At 71.9% G+C, this 20366-nt stretch overlaps 1 protein-coding gene across 1 annotated transcript; it reads right to left on the bottom strand.

Annotated features, from left to right (window-relative positions):
- Positions 1–2273: 2273 nt before the first annotated feature.
- Positions 2274–18947, bottom strand: MAPK8IP2 (mitogen-activated protein kinase 8 interacting protein 2). Its single transcript, XM_075429232.1, has 12 exons — positions 18821–18947; positions 13873–13978; positions 12309–12563; positions 10954–11056; positions 8505–10853; positions 7096–7171; positions 6830–7002; positions 6633–6742; positions 6439–6558; positions 6283–6353; positions 5309–5407; positions 2274–2708 (listed from the first exon to the last, which is right to left on the bottom strand). The coding sequence occupies exons 1-12, from the start codon at positions 18883–18885 to the stop codon at positions 2636–2638; spliced, it is 3600 nt and encodes a 1199-aa protein (XP_075285347.1). The 5' UTR covers positions 18886–18947; the 3' UTR covers positions 2274–2635.
- Between the last annotated feature and the right edge of the window lie 1419 nt (positions 18948–20366).

The following is a 20366-nucleotide window of genomic DNA, read 5'->3' as shown; positions in this document are numbered from 1 at the left end:
CCCCCTGGTCACGTCACACCCCCCTGCTCACCCTGCAGACCCCCTGCTCGCCCCGCAGACCCCCCCTCTCCCTGCAGACCCCCTGCAGACCCCCTGCTCACCCTGCAGACTCCCTCCTCCCCCTGCAGACCCCCTGGTCACGTCACACCCCCCTGCTCACCCTGCAGACCCCCTGCACGCCCTGCAGACCACCTGCAGACCCCTCTGGTCACGTCACACACCCCTGTTCGCCCTACAGACCCCCTGCTCGCCCTGAAGACCCCTGCAGACCCTGTGCCTGTCACACACACCCCCCCCGCTCATCTTGCAGACCCCCTGCACGCCCTGCAGACCCCCTGCTCACCCTGCAGACCACCTGGTCACGTCACACACCCCTGCTCACCCTGCAGACCCCCTGCACGCCCTGCAGACCACCTGCAGACCCCTCTGGTCACATCACACACCCCTGCTCACCCTGCAGAACCCCTGTTCACCCTACAGACCCCCTGCTCGCCCTGAAGACCCCTGCAGACCCTGTGCCTGTCACACACACCCCCCCCGCTCACTTTGCAGACCTCCTGCACGCCCTGCAGACCCCCTGCTCACCCTGCAGACCCCCTGGTCACGTCACACACCCCTGCTCACCCTGTGCCTGTCACACACCCCCCCCCCGCACGCCCTGCAGACCCCCTACAGACCCCCTGCACACCCTGCGCCTGTCCCACACATCCCTGCTCACCCTGCAGACCCCCCCACAGATCCCCTGCTCATCCTGCAGACCCCCTGCTTGCCCTGCAGAGCCCCTGCAGACCCCCTGCAGACCCCCTGCTCATCCTGCAGACCCCCTGCACGCCCTGCAGACCCCCTACAGACCCCCTGCACACCCTGCGCCTGTCCCACACATCCCTGCTCACCCTGCAGACCCCCTGCGCCTGTCACACGCACCCTGCTCACCCTACAGACCCCCCCACAGATCCCCTGCTCATCCTGCAGACCCCCTGCACCCCCTGTGCCTGTCACACACCCCCCTGGTCACATCACACACCCTGCTCATCCTGCAGACCCCTTGCTCACCCTGCAGACCCCCTGCGCCTGTCACACGCACCCTGCTCACCCTACAGACCCCCCCACAGATCCCCTGCTCATCCTGCAGACCCCCTGCACCCCCTGTGCCTGTGACGCATCCCCTGGTCACCCTGCAGACCCCCTGCACGCCCAGCAAACCCCCTGCAGACCCCTGGTCACATCACACCTCCCTGCTCACCCTGCAGACCCCCTGCAGACCCCCGGTCACGTCACACCTCCCTGCTCACCTTGCAGACCCCCTGCTCGCCCTGCAGACCCCCTGCAGACCCCCTGGTCACGTCACACCCCCTGCTCACCCTGCAGACCCCCTGCTCGCCCCACAGACCCCCTGCTCGCCCGCAGCCCCCCATGCGCCCCGCAGCCCCCAGCCCAGGCAGCAGCCCCCACACACCCCCCGACGTGCCCCCCGCTCCCCCCCACCCCGTGCCCTCGCTGTACCCCATCCCCCGGCGCAGCCCCCCACCCTTTGCCCTGCCCCGCGGCCGGGGGGGGTCCCGGCAGCCCCCCGCAGAGCGTCCCGGCCGGGGGGGTCACACCAAGCATATATTTTATTGAAAGACCAGTGGGTGAGAAGGCGGCGGGGGGCGAGCCGCGGGCCGGGGTCTGCGCCGGCGTGGGTGGCTCGGGGCTCCTCTGGTCGCTGGCGTCGGGAGATAAATATCGGGCCATGGCGCGGAGTCGGGGTGTCGGCACGAGACGAGCACTGCTGGGGTGCGGGGGGCCGGAAGCGGGAGGGACCACCGGGCACAGCAGCGAGGAGCGGGGCGGCCGCCGGCCCGGGGTCACGCTCGGCCGGACCCCCGGCCGCGGGCCGGCCGCTCGCAGGGTGGGGGGCTCTCGTGGGGACGGCGGCATCGCCCCCCGCTCCGGGGGAGCCCCCCCGGGCCAGCACGGCCCCCGGGGTGGGGGGACAGCGGGGCAGGGGTCGGGGTCGCCGATGGAGGCGAGGGGGCCCGGGGGGCCGGGGTCAAGGCGGCTGCACTGGGGTGCAGGGCTGTTCCTAGGGGGGGGTCCCCCGGCGGGCTGGGAGGGGGGCACTGCCGCTGCGCAGGGGCACAGCACGGGCTGGGGGGGGGGCTTCACGGCTGGAGATGCTCACCTCAGCACCCCCATCCTCCCCGTGCCCCCCATCCTGCCCCAGCACCCCCATCCTCCCCATGCCCCCCGCAGCCTCCCCCAGCCCCATTCACCCCCTGTGTCCCCCTCGCTGTGCTGCTGCCCCACAAGCACCCCCCCCCCAGCGTCCCCATCCCATAGCTGGTCCCCTTCCTGCAGCCCCCCCGGGCTGGCTTTGCTCATGCAGGGGGGGGGCAGCTCCTTCCCCAGCCCCAAGGCTTGGCTGCGTCACCCCCGCGGCCGGGGTCCCCAGCCCGGATACCCACCCGCGGCGGGGGGCTGCGGCCGGGCCCCCGGCCCCCCCGAGAAGCGGTGCGGATGTGCGGGGAGCCCGTGGGGCGAGGGCTGGGGCGTGTGCGGGGGGGCCAAGGCGGCTGGCTGCGGGGTCACCGAGTCTCTGGCCGTCGGTGGGGCTGGAGGGGGCGCAGAAGCAGGAGCCGCGGCGGCTGCCCCCCTACTCCAGGTAAATGTCCTCTGTGGGGCAGGCGTACTCCAGGTGCTCCTGGTAATATTCCTGGAAGGCTCGGCTGCGGGGACAGGCACAGCGGGGCTGAGCGCTGGGCGGGGGGCTGGACCCCGGCACCCAGCCCCCTGCACCCCCAGCCTGGCACTGCCAGCCCCCCGCACCCCACACCCAGCACCCAGCCCCCCTGCACCCCAGACCCCCCTCACCCCCAGCCCTGGCACTGTCAAACCCCCTGCACCCCAGACCCTGGCACCGCAACCGCCTCACCCCCATCCCTGGTGCTGCCAGCCCCCCTGGACCCCCGACCCCCCAGAACCCCCAGCCCTGGCACTGCCAACCCCCTGCGCCCCAGACCCCGGCACCCAGACCCCCCGCACCCCCAGCCTGGCACTGCCAGCCCCCCACACCCCACACCCAGCACCCAGACCCCCTGCACCCCCAGCCTGGCACTGCCAGCCCCCCTGCACCCCAGACCCCCCTCACCCCCAGCCCTGGCACTGTCAAACCCCCTGCACCCCAGACCCTGGCACTGCAACCGCCTCACCCCCATCCCTGGTGCTGCCAGCCCCCCTGGACCCCCAACCCCCCACACCCCCAGCTCTGGCACTGCCAACCCCCCTTCACCCCAGACCCCAGCACCCAGACCCCCCGCACCCCCAGCCTGGCACTGCCAGCCCCCCTGCACCCCACACCCAGCACCCAGACCCCCTGCACCCCCAGCCTGGCACTGCCAGCCCCCCGCACCCCACACCCAGCACCCAGACCCCCTGCACCCCCAGCCTGGCACTGCCAGCCCCCCGCACCCCACACCCAGCACCCAGACCCCCTGCACCCCCAGCCTGGCACTTCCAGCACCCCTGCACACCCGACTCCCCTCACCCCCAGCCCTGGCACTGCCAACCCCCCGCACCCCAGACCCCCCACATCCTCAGCCCTGGCACTATCAAACCCCCTGCACCCCAGACCCTGCCATCCAGACCCCCTGAGCCCCCAGCCCTGCTGCTGCCAGCCCCCTGCACACCAGACCCAGCACCCAGCCCCCCTGAGCCCCCAGCCCTGGTGCTGCCAGCCCCCTGCACCCCAAACCACCCTCATCCCCAGCCCTGGCACTGCCAGCCCTCCTGCACCCCAGACCCTGGCATCCAGACCCCCTCACCCCCATCCCTGCTGCTGCCAGTCCCTCTGCATCCCAGACCCCAACACCCAGACCCCCTCACCCCCAGCCTGGCACTGCCAGCCTCCCTGCACCCCTCAACCTGCTGCACCCCCAGCCCTGGCACTGCCAGCACCCTGCACCCCAGACCCTGGCATCCAGACCCCCTGAGCCCCCAGCCCTAGCACTGCCAACCCCCTGGCACCCAGACCCTGGCACCCAGACCCACTCACCCCCGGCCCTGGCACTGCCAACCCCCCACACCCCAGACTCCCCACATCCTCAGCCCTGGCACTATCAAACCCCCTGCACCCCAGACCCTGGCATCCAGACCCCCTGCACCCCCAGCCCTGGCACTGCCAGCCCCCCGCACCCCACACCCAGCACCCAGCCCCCCCTGAGCCCCCAGCCCTGGTGCTGCCAGCCCCCTGCACCCCAAACCACCCTCATCCCCGGCCCTGGCACTGCCAACCCCCCGCACTCCAGACCCCCCACATCCTCAGCCCTGGCACTATCAAACCCCCTGCACCCCAGACCCTGGCATCCAGACCCCCTGAGCCCCCAGCCCTGCTGCTGCCAGCCCCCTGCACACCAGACCCAGCACCCAGCCCCCCTGAGCCCCCAGTCCTGCTGCTGCCAGCCCCCTGCACCCCAAACCATGCTCATCCCCAGCCCTGGCACTGCCAGCCCTCTGCAACCCAAACCCGAGCACCCAGCCCCCCTGCACCCCCTGCACCCCCAGTCCTGGCACTGCCAGCCCCCCTGCACCCCAGACCCTGGCATCCAGACGCCCTCACCCCCATCCCTGCTGCTGCCAGCCCCTCTGCATCCCAGACCCCAGCACCCAGACCCCCTCACCCCCAGCCTGGCACTGCCAGCCTCCCTGCACCCCTCAACCTGCTGCACCCCCAGCCCTGGTGCTGCCAGCACCCTGCACACCAGACCCTGGCATCCAGACCCCCTGAGCCCCCAGCCCTGGCACTGCCAACCCCCCTGTGCCCCAGACCCCGGCACCCCAGCACCCAGACCCGCTCACCCCCGGCCCTGGCACTGCCAACCCCCCGCACCCCAGACCCCCCACATCCTCAGCCCTGGCACTATCAAACCCCCTGCACCCCAGACCCTGGCATCCAGACCCCCTGCACCCCCAGCCCTGGTGCTGCCAGCCCCCTGAACACCAGACCCCTCTCACCCCCAGCCCTGGCACTGCCAACCCCCCTGCACCCCAGACCCCAGCACCCAGACCCCCTGCACCCCCAGCCCTGGTGCTGCCAGCCCCCTGCACCCCAGACCCTGGCATCCAGATCCCCTGCACCCCCAGCCCTGGCACCACCAACACCCTGCACCCCAGACCCAGAACCCAGCCCCCCTGAGCCCCCAGCCCTGGCACTGTCAGCCCCTTGGCACCCAGATCCCCTGCACTCCCAGCCCTGGCACTGCCAGCCCCCTGCACCCCCAGCCCCCCATGCCCCCCAGCTCCAGCCCGGCTGCCCCCGTCCCCGCCTTACCCGACGCACTCGGCCACGTGCCGCATGGACTCCTGCGAGACGAAGACGTGGCAGGCGAAGCGGCTCAGCACCGGGTGCTTGGTGATGAACCCGAAGTAGCTGCAGGGGAGAGGGGGTGAGGGGGGGACACCCCGCTCCCGCCCCGTGGGGTGGCCGGGGGTCTCGGCGGAGGGGATGCCGGGGCCCTGGCGCTGGGGCAGGGATGGGCATCGAGTGGGGGGACCAGAGGAGGGACGGGGGTCCCTTGGGGCTGGGGGAGCGCTCGGGGGGAGGCAGCGAGAATCACAGGATCACGAGGGTTGGAAAAGAGCTCCGAGATGGTGAAGTCCAACCATCACCCCAACCCCCCCATGCCTGCTAAACCCTGTCCCCAAGTGCCACAGCCACACGGTGTCTGAACCCCTCCAGGGATGGGGACTCCCCCACTGCCCTGGGCAGCCTGGCCCAACCCCTGACCACTCTCTCAGCAAAGAAATTTCCCCAATCTCCAACCTGAACCCCCCCTGACGCAGCCTGAGGCCATCGCCTCTCGTCCTGTCGCGGGGTCCTGGGGAGCAGAGCCCAACCCCCCCTCCCTGCCCCCTCCTGTCAGGGAGCTGCAGAGAGCGAGAAGGTCTCCCCTCAGCCTCCTCTTCTCCAGCCTGAGCAGCCCCAGCTCCCTCAGCCGCTCCTCAGGGGACTTGTTCTGCAGCCCCCTCCCCAGCCTGGCTGCCCTTCTCTGGCCACGCTCCAGCCCCTCCATGTCCTGCTGGGAGCGAGGGGCCCAAAGGGGCCCGATCCCTGCCCTGCTCCCGCTGCCCACCCCATTGCTGACCCAAGCCAGGCTGCCGTTGGCCTTCTTGGCCACCTGGGCACACTGCTGGCTCCTGCTCAGCCGGCTGCCGACCAGCACCCCCAGGTCCCTTTCCACTGGGCACCCCTCCCACCACCCCCCCAAGCCCGGAGCCTTGCGTGGGGAGAAGAGGGGCTCTCACCAGCTGTTCCGGGGATGGCACCCGCAGAAGGAGATGTTCTTCATCTGGAAGAAGTGGCTGCAGCGCTCAAACTGGAAGACAAGAGCCGGCCGAGGTGTGGGCACCCGGCTGGCAGCGGGGCCGGCGCCCGGCCCCCCGCCCACCCGCGCCCCTCACCTCCTCGTCCCGGCTGTACTCGGCGACGGTCAGGATGAGCTTGATGCCCTGCAGCGTGATCTCCAGGTCGCAGCTGGCCGGCGGGCGCAGATGCACCGTCAGCTTCCTGGTGGTGGCAATCTGGGGGCGCGGGGGTCGTGAAGGGGGGGCTGGGGAGGAGGGGGCCGCGCCGCAGACCCCCTCCTCGCGCTCACCTTCTGCATGGCGGCGCAGAGGATGCCGTTGCCTTGGTGGTACGGCACCTCCACCGAGCCCAGGAACTGCACGTTGAACCGCTCCACCCAGCACGGGTTCCTCTTCAGGCCTGCGCGGGGAGAGCGGGCGAGGAGACGGCGCCCCGAGACCCCCCGAGCCCCCCGCCCCGCACCCCCGGGGCCCCGCCGGCGCCTACCGATGGCGTCCCTGGCTTGGCCGACGACCTCGTGGGCGTAGAAGGCGGGGAAGATGCCCCGCTCCCCCGTCCGCATGTTGTAGCCCCGGTACCAGTAGTCATCCTCCTCCAGCTCCACCAGGATGGGGTCGTCCACGTCCAGCTCCAGCTCGTCCTCGTGGCGGGGGATGAACCTGGGGGGACACGGCCAGGAGGAGGATGGGCAGAGGGGGGTCCTGCGGGACCCCTGCGGTGCCCACGGCCGCGGCCGGGCGCTCGCTGCTCACCTGAAGACGGCCCGGTGGGTTTGCTCCCGCTCCTCCCCGTTCACCACGCAGGAGAACAGCCCGAAGGACTCGGTGCCTGCGGAGGAGGGGGCTGCTCTGGGGCTGGGGGGCAGCTCCCACCCCACCGCGGGGGGGAACCCCTCCTCTGCCCACCCCGGGGGCTGCGGGACCACATGGGGCAAGGGGAGTGGGGAGCAGACGGCCATCACCCACGGGCTCCAGCCCCGTCTCAGGGGTCCCACCTGAGCCCCCAGCCCTGCACCCCCACCCAGCAGCCCGGGGCCCAGGATCCCACGGGGTCCCGGTGCAAAGGTGCCGTGGGGACAGCCCACAGCTCTGGGTCTGACCCCAACGCCCTGCAGCCACCCTGCTTCCGCCCCACCTCCCATGCTGTGCCATGCCACACCACGCTACGCCACGCCATGCCATTCCATGCTATGCCACACCATGCCATGCCACACCTTGCCATGCCACGTCATGCTATGCCATGCCATGCCATGCCATGCCACGTCTTGCCATGCCACGTCTTGCCATGTCATACCATGCCACGCCACGCTACACCATGCTATGCCATGCCATGCCTTACCATGCCATACCATGCCATGCCACGTCTTGCCTTGGCACGTTTTGCCATGTCACACCATGCCATGCCATGCTATGCCACATCATGCCTTGCCATGCCATGCCATGCCACGTCTTGCCATGCCATACCACACTATGCCACACCATGCCATGCCACACCTTGCCATGCCACACCATGCCATGGCATGTCTTGCCATGTCACACCATGCTACACCACGTCATGCCATGCTATGCCACGCCATGCCATGCCTTGCCATGCCATACCACGCTATGCCACACCATGCCATGCCATGCCATACCATGCCATGCTATGCCACGCCATACCATGCCACACCACACAATGCCACACCATGCCTTGCTATGCTATGCCATGCCATGATGCCTTGCCATGCCACACCATGCCATGGCACGTCTTGCCATGCCACACCGTGCTACACCACGCCATGCCTTGCCATGCTATGCCACACCATACCATGCCATGCCATGCCACGCCATGCCACACCATGCCACGCCTTGCCATGCTATGCCACATCATGCCATGCCACACCACGCTATGCCACACCATGCCTTGCTACGCTATGCCACACCATGCCATGCCACGCCATGCCATGGCACGTCTTGCCATGCCACACCATGCTACACCACGCCATGCCTTGCCATGCTACGCCACGCCATGCAATGCCACGCCATGACATGCCATGCAAGGATGATGCCATGGCCAGGATGGGTGAGGCAGGATGGCGGAGGGCAGCCAGCCTGCCGATGGCACGCAGGGCGGCACGGCACGGCACGGCATGGCACGGCACAGCACGGCATGGGTCACTTACTGGAGGAGCGCGAGGTGCTGTTGACGAAGACGTTGAGGAACTTCTTGGAGAACTGGAGGTCAGCCTCGGGGGACGAGTCCTCGGAGGAGCTGCGGGCGTCGGGGGCCACCAGCCCGTCCCCGAAGGCCGCCTCGTCCTCCAGGTCGCAGCGGTCGCAGGCGCGCAGCAGGTCGCTGTCGTCGCTCAGCACCGAGGTGCAGCGCCGCAGGCTCACCAGCTCCAGCTGCGTGTGCTCGTCCACCACCAGCGTGTACTTCACCGAGTCGTAGGCCAGCGACTCGTCCAGCGCCCGCGGCTCCGGCGCCCCGGGGACGGGCGGCACCTCCCCGCCGAAGCCTCCCCGCAGCGGCTCCTCGGCGAAGGGGGAGCCCTTCAGGTAGGGCACCTCGTCCTCGTCCGCCGTGTAGGCCATGGTGAACCCGCGGTTGGTCTTGGCGGTGGAGACGTCAAGGGCGGTTGGGTTGGCGCCGGGCGCTAACCGGACGTCGTCGATCATGTCGTCGGCCTCCAGGACGCCCGAGTCCAGCTCCCTCTCGACGGCCCAGTCCTCGGGGCCGCGGTGCTCGCCGGCGGCGGGCTCGGCGCCGGGGGAGGTGCGCGGCGGCGTGCGGGGCGGCGCGGGGCGGCAGCCGAAGGTGGCCAGGACCTCGGAGGCACCCAGCCGGTCGAGGGCGAGCGGGCGCCCCGGGAAGACGGGCGCGATGGTGTCGTTGGTGGGGTTGCTCAGGAAGAGGAAGGGGCCCGGGTCTTCGGCGGGCGGCTCCGGCGCCGGCTCCGGCGCCGCGCCCAGCGCCCGCTCGCTCTCGGCGCGCTGGAGGGAGCTGCGCAGCGTCTCCATGTCCACCAGCTCGATGGCGCGCTGGCAGCGGGGCAGGGCAGCCGCGTCGCCCGCCGAGCCCCGCGAGCCGGGCTCCCCGTCCAGCGCCTCGCTCAGCATCTCGGGCTCCAGGTCGGAGGCCGGGGAGATGGTGTCGCAGAGCGAGTGGCTCTGCTGGAAGCATTCGTCCGGGCACTTGATGGGGTAGGAGCCCTCCGAGATCATCTTGTTGACCAGGTTGCTGAGCAGCCAGGGCGAGTCCGAGTCCTCGCTCAGGTCGGGCTCCGACTCCGAGTCGGAGTCGTACTCGCTGTTGTCCTCCTCGTCCGCCTCGGGCATCAGCTTGGGCCCCACGGGCAGGTAGAAGGAGCGCCGGATGCTCTCCAGGCCGTGGTCCGGGTCGATCTGCAGGTCCAGGGGGCTGGGGATGGAGACGTCCGTCTGGCCGGCGGGCACCGAGGGGTCCCCGGGGTTCAGGCTGTCGTAGTAGCCCTCCATCTTCAGCTCCGCCAGGCTCTCCCGCCGCACCACGCCGCGCGCCGGCAGCTCGCTCGCCAGCGTCTCCTCCTCCTCCTCCTTGCCCGCATCCAGCAGCAGGGAGTCCTTGATGCCCAGCAGGCCGGGCGCCTCCAGCTCCGTCTCCAGCTCGGCCTCCGAGCCGGGCGAGCTGGCCTCCTCGATGGAGTTGGTGAGGTGGGAGGAGCGGCCGCTGCTGCTGTCGCTGCTCAGGTCCAGCTCCGTCTCCGAGATGGAGGAGATCATGTTGCCCACCAGGCGCCCGCCGCCGAAGGCCGCCTCGATCTCCCCCTCCACGTCCGAGTCGGAGCCGGGCGAGCTGAGGTCTTCGCCGCGCCGGCCGCCGGGCAGGAAGGGCTTGGCGGTGCGGTGGGTGAGGTCGGCCTCGATGCCGGGGTCCGAGGAGGGCGAGGTGGTCTCCGAGGAGCCCGAGGGGTGCCCGCGCACGCTGGCCGCCCGCCCGGGCTGCGGACCCTCCCCGTCGGAGCTGAGCGGCTCCGTCGTCCCCGCCGGGCACGCGTAGCCACCCGGCCGCCGCGCGCCCTGCCCGCCGCGCCGCTCGGCCACCGGCTCCTCCCGGGGACGCGGGGAGCCGGGCTGCTGGCGGGGGGCCGCGGGGGACCCCAGGCTGCCGGACCCCGGGCCACCGGCCGCGTCCTGCGTCGGCGGAGCGCGGCGGCCGGCGGCGGCGGGGTCCCGGGGCGGGGTCCCTGCGTCGAGGCCAGGAGGAGCCGCGGGCTCCGTCGGGGAGAGCGACGGCTCCGGGGGCGGCTGGCGGGCGCGCGGCGGGGAGCGCGGCGCTCGCGGCGCGGAGGAGATGATGTTCATGTTGTGATCTTCCCCGGCGCTCGGGGGCGAGGGGTCACCCCGCGCCCGGGACTCGTGGTCGTTGCCCTGCGAGTCCGCGGGGGACGGCTGCGGCGAGGCGGGGGGCTGCGCGGGCCCCCCGGGGCTCGGCCCCCTCCGGCTCTCCGGGCAGGGTCCGTCCTGGACGCAGGCGTGGGGAGACGAGCGTCCTGCGAGGGAGGGCACAGCCCCGCGTCAGCCCCCGCGCCGGGGATCCCACCCGACGGCGACGGCTGCGGGACCCCCGCCCGGAGCCCACCCCGCGCTCACCGGCGTGCGAGGAAGAGGAGGAAGAGGAGGAGAGGAGCAGGGCGTCCTGCCAGCTGGTGCGGTGAGCGGGCGGCGGGAAGCTCCCGTTGTTGTTCAGCGAGTCCTGGGGGAAGGGCAGAGCCGGGGTGGGCGATGCCCGCCGAGGGGACGTGGGGCGGCCGAGCCGAGGGACGGGGGGGGTGGGCACCCAGCAGGGGGTCCCGGTGGGACTGGGACAGCCCAGGACCCCCCTCGGCACGGCTCGGGGCTCCCCGCCGGCTTGGCCACGTGCCCAGGGGCTTAGCAGGATTAGGGTCGCCACGTCCCCAGCTCCCCTGCGCGGCCGCGGCACCGCGCCGGCAGCGGGACCCCAGGGGACCCCCAGCACCCCGCGTCCCCGGAGCAGAGCCCGGCCCCGGCGAGCGGGACCCCTCCGCCGAGCCCCCGGCCCCGCGGCGCGGGCAGGAGCCGGGAGCGCCATGGCCGCCCCGTCCGTCCGGCGCGGCGGCCGCTGCGGATTAATCCCGGCGGGCAGCGATAATCCCGCGAGCGGGAGATCAGCCGGCGGCACGTGCCGCGGGGCACGCGGCAGCATGGCGGCGGGGACGGAGGGTCGGGCGTCGGGGGGCTGTGCCGGGACCCCGCAGACGGGTGCTGTGGGGCACGGGGATGGGTGCTGGGGGGACGGCGTCCCGGGACCGGGGTCTCGCCTCCCCCCGGCCCGGGCTCCGCTCCCGCCCCGCGGGACCCGGCGTCGCGGGCGCATCGCGCTGGGTCGGGGCTGGCGGGATCGGGGGGTCACCCTCCACGCGCCCCCCGGCAGCCCCCAGCCCCAGCGGCGCCCTCCGGGGAGGGGGGCCCAGCATCCCGGCAGCCCCCCGGCGCCATGGCAACGCCGCGGGATGCAGGCAGCACCGCAGGCGGCTGCCCACGCGCTGGCGCGGGAGCTCGGCGCGGCACACTGCGTGCGCGGGGACGCGGGGACACCCCTGCGGCACCCCGCCGGCGGGGACCCCCACCCCGGGGGAGCCCCCCGAGCCCGGCTGCGGGGGTGGCACAGGACTACCCGTGCACGGCCGGCCCCGCGACACCGGCTGCGCACGCGGCCACCTCGCACCCCGCTGCCGCGCCGAGACATCCCGGACCCCCCGCTCCCCCCGGAGCCCCGCACGCGGGCACAGGGCCCCCCAGACCCCTGGGGGTCCCGGGGGGGGCGTGCAGGGTCCCCCCCTCAGCATCGCACTCACCCGTCCCCAGCGTCCCCAGCTCGGCACCCACCGCCCCGGGACGGGCGCAGCCCTCGGCCCACCCCCACGCCGTGCCCCACAGGGACCCCCCGGGGAGGGGAGACCCCTCCGGGCCACCCCCACCCTCACCTGGGTGCCGGGGGCTGTCAGGTTGAGCGTGGTGGGCCGGTGCTTCTGCGTCTCCTCCATGGCGGGCGAGGGGATGGGCGAGGCTGAAGGCGACGGTGGAGCTTCCAGCTCGTTGCCCTCCTCCTCCTCCTCCTCCTCTTCCTCCTCCTCCTCCTCCTCCTCCTCGTTGTCGTCGATCATCTCGAACTCCTGGAAGTCGTCCTGGAAGGTGCAGACGGGGTGCGGCTGCTCGCCGCGCTCCAGCACCAGGCAGTCCTGGGGATGCGGCACCCGGTCAGCGGCCGCCGCGCTCGCCACGGCCCCGCTCCCCGCGCCGGCACAGCACCCACCGCTCCCTCCCAGCGGGACGGGGTCTCCACGAGGGAACAGCCCAGTGACAGTGACAGGGACCCCCGGCTCTGCCAGCGTCCTGCCTGCCCCGGCCCCAGCACCCAGCACCCAGCACCCAATCCCACCCGCGTGCCGGCTCGGCCCCTGCCTGCTCCCCCAGCACCCGATCGCCGGGGCTGCCAGCGCTGGGCAAGGGCTGAGTGAGCGCGACCACGGGACCATGGACCCATGGGACGATGGACCCACAGGACTACCAGAACCCATGGGACCATGGACCCATGGGACGATGGACCCACAGGACCACGGGGACCCACAGGACCACAGGACCATGGACCACAGACCCATGGGACCCATGGGACCACGGAATCACAGGACCATGGGCCCATGGGTCCCATGGACCCACAGGACCACAGACCCTCGGGACCACAGGACCCACGAAACCATGGACCCACAGGACCACCGGGACCATAGGACCCACGGGACTATGGACCCACAGGACCACTGGGACCCACAGGACCACAGCACCCATGGGACCACGGACCCATGGGACCACAGGATACACAGAACCACGGGACCATGGATCCATGGGACCACAAACCCACAGGACCACAGGACCCACGTGACCATGGACCCACAGGAACACCGGGACCCATGAGACCACAGGACCCACGGGACCACAGGACCATGGAACCATGGACCCATGGGACCACAGACCCACAGGACCACAGCACCCACGGGACCACGGAATCCACAGGACCCATGGGACCATGGGATGCACAGGACCATGGGACCATGGACCCACAGGACCACAGGACCCACGTGACCATGGACCCACAGGAACACCGGGACCCATGGGACCACAGGACCATGGAACCACAGACCCATGGGACCCCAGACCCACGGGACCACAGACCCACAGGAGCCATGGGACCCATGGGAGCGCAGCAGCAGGCGGGTGCCCGGCCGGTGGGGCCACCACCGGGATGGCTGCTGAGCCACCCATGCTCCCCCCAGCCACCCCACGGGGCTTGGACGGAGGCGGTGGGAGACCCTGCGGTGCCCGGCCGTGTCGGGGGGTCCCTGGGCTCCGAACGCTGCCTGCGCCCTGCGGTGCATCCCCTCAGCACCCCAGCACCGGGCCCCACACCCCCTGCTCCGCGGGGGGCTTTGCCCCCGCCCCGTCCCCCCCCGAGCCCCGCGCGGCCGTAGGTTGAGACCTGGAGAAGGTCCCCACCTTCTCGTAGTGGTCCGAGTCGTAGTTGAGCCCGATGCCGCAGTCGTCCGTGATCTCCGACAGGTCCTCGTCGTCGAACTCCTCCAGGCTGATGTCCTGGGGGGGCCTGGGGACAGGGGCCGGGACGTCAGCGCCGACGGACCTGGGGGAGACGCCTCCCGCTCCCCCCACGGCACCGCGCAGGCCCCGAGAGCCGCGCGGCATCGCCGGTGTCTTCGTCCACCGCCGGACCCCCGGCCCGGCAAAGCCCCTCGCGCCGAACCCCAGGCGGGTGCCGGCGGGGGGGGATCCACGCCCCGACACCCCCGCCCCGCCGAGGCGAGGGCAGCCGGGGACCCGCGCGGAGCCGGGGACGGGGGCGTCACGGGAACCAGCGGGGTCTGCAGGGAAACGGGGGGGAAAATAAAGGGAAAAAATCAAAGAAAGAGGAAAAAGAGGAGGGCTCTCGGCGGATTCGGTGCTGGGAGTCGGGAAGGGAGCGTTCCGGGGGGGCTCACAGGGTGGGAGGCGCGGGCGACGGCGGGGACCCCCTGCCCACCCCGCCGGGGTCTGGGGACACCCCAGGGCCCCCCACAGCCGGGCCCCGAGGGAGCGCGGCAGAGCGGGGGGTCACAGCCCCCCACCACGGCTGCCTTCCGAGCTGCCTCCCGCGCTTTGCCCCCCGCTTTTGCCCCCAAATCACCTTCCCCAGCCCCTGGCCCCAGCCCGGCGCCTGCTCCCACCCCCACGGGAGGAGGACCCCCCCCCCCCCCCCATCACTCCCAGAAGTGGGGTGCCCAGACCACCTCCAGCGTTCCCAGATTTGGGGTGAAAGCGCCAGAGCCGGCGGCCGGACCGCGGCCTCGGCCCGCAGGGGGCCAGGGGGCTGGGGGAGACCCCAGAGCCCAGAGCCCGGCCAGGGTGGGGGAGTCCCAAGGGGGGGGGAGCAGAGCCCTTGGGAGAGGGGAGCAGAGCTTTGGGGTGGGGGGAGCCCCTAGGGCGGGGGAGAACAGAGCCCTGGGGTGGGGGGGAGCCCCTAGGGTAGGGGGGGAGCAGAGCCCTTGGGTGGGGGGGAGTAGAGCCCCAGGGGTGGGGGGAGCAGAGCCCTGGGGTGGGGGGAGCAGAGCCATAGGACTTGGGGGAGCAGAGCCCCGGGGTGGGGTGGGGAGCAGAGCCATTGGGGTGGGAGGAGCAGAGCCTTGGGGTGGGAGGAGCAGAGCCCCCGGGTGGGGGGGGAGCAGAGCCATTGGGGTGGGGGAAGCAGAGCCCTTGGGGTGGGGGGAGCAGAGCCCCCGGGTGGGGGGGGAGCAGAGCCATTGGGGTGGGGGGAGCAGAGCCCCGGGGTTGGGGGGGAGCAGACCCCCTCTCCCCAGCCCCAGGGACACCGGTGGCCGCTCTCCTGCAGGCAGTGGCGATAGCGGGGGGCAGGACCCCCGGGCTGCCGGGACCCACTGCCCTCCTCGAGGGCAAAGCGGGGGCCTCGGGGGTCCCTCGGCCACCCGGGGGGGGCTCAGGCAGGGACAGCACGGCCACGAGTCCTGGGACGGAGACCTGCGGGGGTCCCGCAAAGCCCCGGCCGGGCTCTGGTCCCGCACCCCCGGACCCTCCTCACCCTGAGGACACGCACACCAGGCCGGTACGGCACGGCACGGCACGGCACGGCACGGCATGGCACGGCACGGCATGGCACGGCACGGCACAGCATGGCACGGCACGGCACGGCACGGTACGGCATGGCACGGCACGGCACGGCACGGCATGGCACGGCATGGCACGGCACGGCATGGCACGGCACGGCACGGCATGGCACGGCACGGCACGGCATGGCACGGCACAGCACGGCACGGCATGGTATGGCACGGCACGGCACGGCACGGCACAGCATGGCACGGCACGGCACGATACGGCACGGCACGGCATGGCACAGTACGGCATGGCACAGTACGGCATGGCACGGCACAGTACGGCATGGCACGGCACGGCATGGCACAGCACAGCACGGCAGGGCGCGGCACGGCACGGCACAGTACGGCACGGTACGGAATGCCATGGCACGGCACGGCACGGCACGGCATGGCACGGCACGGCATGGCACAACACGGCACGGCATGGCACGGCATGGCACAACACGGCACGGCATGGCATGGCACGGCACGGCACAGCATGGCACGGCACGGCACGGCACAGCATGGCACAGCATGGCACAGTACGGTTGCCCTGTCCCACGCGGGGCTCCCGGCCGCCCGCAGCCCTGCGCCGCTGCCCGGGGACGCCATTGCCCTCGGCGCGGAGCAGCCGCCGCGACAAAACTCAGCTGAGGTTTCTAGGTCACCGCGCGCCCGAGCTGGGAACGGCACGGGGGGACAGGGCCGACACGGCGGGGTGGGGAAACATGGTGGGATGGGGCTGACATGGTTGAACGAGGCGGACACGGTGGGATGGGACCCACATGGTGGGATGAGGCCAACACAGTGGGATGGGGCCAACATGGTGGGATGGGGCCAACATGGTGGGATGGGGCTAACATGGGGGATGGGACCAACATGGGGGATGGGACCAACATGGGGGATGGGACCAACATGGAGGGATGGGACCAACACGGTGGGATGGCACCGACATGGAGGGATGGGACCAACACAGTGGGATGGGACGAACATGGTGGGATGGGGCCAACATGGTGGGATGGGGCTAACATGGGGGATGGGACCAACATGGGGGATGGGACCAACATGGAGGGATGGGACCAACACGGTGGGATGGCACCGACATGGAGGGATGGGACCAACACAGTGGGATGGGACGAACATGGTGGGATGGGGCCAACATGGTGGGATGGGGCCAACATGGAGGGATGGCACCAACATGGTGGGATGGGACCGACATGGTAGGATGGGACCGACATGGTAGGATGGGACCAACATGGAGGGATGGGACCAACACAGTGGGACAGGACCAACACGGTCGGATGGGACCGACATGGTGGGATGGGGCTAACACGGTGGCATGGGGCCAACACGGTGGGATGGGGCCAACACGGTGGGATGGGGTCAACATGGTTGAATGGGGCAGACATGGGACAGAGCCGACACGGTGGGATGGGGTCGACATGGCAGGATGGGACCGACATGGTGGAATGGGGCCAACACGGTGGGATAGGACCGACATGGTGGGACAGGGCTGACATGGTGGGATGGGGTCAACATGGCAGGACAGGACCAACATGGCGGGACAGGCCCAGCCCCACCGCGGGCCCCCGGCCCAGCCCCCCCGCAGCTGGAGCCACGACGCGGGCGCCTGGACCCCCCGGCGATGGGCAGCGGCGGGGGGTCGGTGCCCGTCCCTGCGCCGCCGGCCGGGGTGGGGAGCACCCGAGCGAGGGTCCGGAGCTGCGGCAGCGGTTTGGGGAGGGGGGATCTCGCCGCAGCCCCACAGACAGACGGGGGCAGCCCCCACCCCGAGCCCGGGACCCCCGACCGGAGGCCAGGCACCATCCCACCGCCGAGCCCCCGCCACGTGTTCGCCGCCGCCTTTCCACGCCGGTCCCTCCCCGCCGCGACGCCCATCGGGGGGTCCCACCCCAGCAGCCCCTCCGAGCCCCCCGGCTGGGCGCGACGTCCCCGGGGACCCCCGGGATCGGGCCCGCGGCCTCGGGGGGACAAAGGTGGGGGGAGACGCGCGGGGGGCAACGAGTTCGGACTCCCAGGGGGGAGAGGAGAGGGTCTGGCTCGGGCTGGGGGGTCACGGGTCTGGTTGGGGCTGGGGGGTCCTGGGGGGCTCCAGCCTCACCTCGCTGGGACCCCCCCGAGGCCAGCTCTGACCCCGCACGGTGAGGAGCGGGCGGGGGCTGAATGGGGGGGGCACTGCCAGCAGGATGAGACCCCCGGGGCGAGAGGGACGGAGGGGCTGAGCAGCCCCAGCAGCGGCCGTGTCCTCCCCGCCCCCCCCGCAGCTCCGCGAGCGGGGACCCCCCGGCCCGGAGAAGGGGGTGCTGGGGGGGAAGGGGGGTGTTAGGGGGGGAAAGGGGGTGCTGGGGGGGGAAAGGGGGTACCTGGGGAGCAGCCTCCAGACCTGCCCAGCGCCCACCCAGGGCACGTCCCGCCCCCCCTCCAGCCCCCCCCCCTCAGCCCGCAGCCTCGGCACCCCCGGGGGTCCCCCGATGCCCCCCTCCCCGTTCCCCATCGCACTGCCGGGCCCCACAGCCCCCCCCCCCGCCAGCCCACCCCGCGCCCCACCGCCCGCCCAGGGACCCCAGCCCCGTGGGGGTCCGGCCAAGGTCAGGGGAGGCGCGGGGTGGGGGTGGGGAGGGCCGTGGCCCCCTCCCCCCCCCGCCGCGAGGGAGCCCCCGGGGCGGACGGGGGGGGGAAGGGGGGGGGGTGTCACGGCTGTCGCCCGCGTTTGACCTCGGGAGCGCCGACCCCGCACCCCCCGCACCCCCCGCCCGTGGGGTTGGGACCCCCCCCGAGCCAAGCCCCCCCCCCCCCCCCCCCGGAGCCCGAGCCCCCCCCACCGCGCGGGGCCCGATCCCGGCGCCGGCCCCGAGCATCCCCGCCCGCCCCCGGGGCCGCTGCGGAGCCTCGGGAGAAACAAAGGGGCGGCGGCGGCCCCCCCGCAGCGCCGGGATGCGGGGGGGGGGGGGGCAGGGGGGACCCCCCGAGCCCCAGCACCCCCCGCCCGGGAGGGAGCGGCTGCGGGGAGGCGGGGAGGGAGCGGCTGCGTCGTTGCCCCCCGCGCCGGGCCCGCAGCGGGGGGGGTGCCCGGGCGTGCGGGAGGCCTGCGCGGGGCCGGCCCCGCATCCCAAGGTGAACGGGCGGGGGAGCGGCCCCGGGGGGGGTGGGGGGGGCGCTGGGAGCGGGGCCTGGACATCCCCCCCCCCCCTCCCCCAAGGGCGGTGCAGCGGGCAGGGCAGCCCCGCACCGCAGTGCCCGGCCCCCCGCATCGCCCCGCATCGCCCCCCCCGGGCCGGGCTCACCTGCAGCCGGGCGGGGAGAGCGAGTGGAAGGTGGAGAGGGAGAACATCTCGGCGCGATCCGCCATCTTCTCCCGCCGGGGCTGCGCCGGACTGCGGAGTGCGCGGGGAGCGCGGCCGGGCGGGGCGGGGGGGGGTGCGGGGGGGGTGCGGGGGGAGGGGCTGGGGGCGGGGGGGGAGGGGCCGGGGGGCGGGGAGGGGCGGGCGGTGGTCATGGGGGGGAGCGGCGGGGGTGGGAGGGGCGCGGGTGGGGGGGGATTGGGAGGTATGGGGGGGCGGGGAGTGGTATAGCGAGGAGATTGGGGGGGTCTTATAGGGAGGGGATTGGGGGGTGTAGGGGGGGGAGCGGGGGGTTATAGGGAGGGGAGCAGGGGGTGGTATAGGGAGGGGAGGGGGGGTCTTGTAGGGAGGGGATGGGGGTATAGGGAGGGGATTTGGGGTATAGAGAGAGGATTGGGGGGTCTTATAGGGAGGAGATTGGACGGTATAGGGTGGGGATTGGGGGGTATAAGGAGGGGAGCAGGGGGTGGTATAGGGAGGGGAGTGGAGGGTCTTATAGGGAGGGGATTAGGGGGTATAGGGAGGAGATTTGGGGTATAGGAAGGGGAGTGGGGGGTTGGTATAAGGAGGGGATTGGGGGGTCTTATAGGGAGGGGATTGGGGGGTGTAGGGAGAAGATTTGGGGTATAGAGGGGAGTGGGGGTTGGTATAGTGAGGGGATTGGGGGGGTCATAAGGAGGGGATTGGGGGTATAGGGTGGGGATTTGGGGGGTATAAGGAGGGGATTTGGGGTATAGGGAGGGGAGCGGGGGGTGGTATAGGGAGGGGATGGGGGGTCTTATAGGGAGGGGATTGGGGGGTGTAGGGGGGGGAGCGGGGGGTTATAGGGAGGGGAGCAGGGGGTAGTATAGGGAGGGGGTTCTTGTAGGGAGGGGATGGGGGTATAGGGAGGGGATTTGGGGTATAGAGAGGGGATTGGGGGGTCTTATAGGGAGGAGATTGGACGGTATAGGGTGGGGATTGGGGATTGGAGGCGAGCAGGGGGTGGTATAGGGAGGGGAGTGGAGGGTCTTATAGGGAGGGGATTGGGGGGGTCTTATAGGGAGGGGATCGATGGGCTATAGGGAGGAGATTTAGCGTATAGAGAGGGGAGCGGGGGTTGGTATAGTGAGGGGATTGGGGGGGTCATAAGGAGGGGATTGGGGGGTATAGGGTGGGGATTTGGGGGGTATAAGGAGGGGATTTGGGGTATAGGGAGGGGAGTGGGGGGTGGTATAGGGAGGGGATGGGGGGTCTTATAGGGAGGGGATTGGGGGGTATAGCGAGGGGATTGAGGGGTATAGGGAGGGGATCGGGGGGCTATAGGGAGGGGAGCAGGGGGTGGTATAGGGAGGGGATGGGGGGGTCTTATAAAGAGGGGATTGGGGGTAGAAGGAGGGGATTTGGGGTATAGGGAGGGGAGTGGGGGTTGGTATAGGGATGGAATGTGGGGGTCTGATAGGGAGGGGATTGGGTGGTATAGGGAGAGGAATGTGTGTTGGTATAGCGA

The sequence above is a fragment of the Opisthocomus hoazin genome, chromosome 8 (assembly GCF_030867145.1).
Source record: "Opisthocomus hoazin isolate bOpiHoa1 chromosome 8, bOpiHoa1.hap1, whole genome shotgun sequence".
NCBI lineage: Eukaryota > Metazoa > Chordata > Aves > Opisthocomiformes > Opisthocomidae > Opisthocomus > Opisthocomus hoazin.
This window is presented reverse-complemented; position numbering and strand designations above follow the sequence as displayed.

Bases quoted from the DNA above. Each gene is read 5' to 3' on its own strand.
- MAPK8IP2 (XM_075429232.1), bottom strand. From the start codon at position 18,885: ATGGCGGATCGCGCCGAGATGTTCTCCCTCTCCACCTTCCACTCGCTC. The intron at 12,564-13,872 runs GTGGGGACCTTC...CCGCATCCCCAG, and splicing joins ACTCGGACCACTACGAGAAG to GACTGCCTGGTGCTGGAGCG. The intron at 5,408-6,282 runs GTGAGAGCCCCT...TCTCCCCTGCAG, and splicing joins TGCCATCCCCGGAACAGCTG to CTACTTCGGGTTCATCACCA.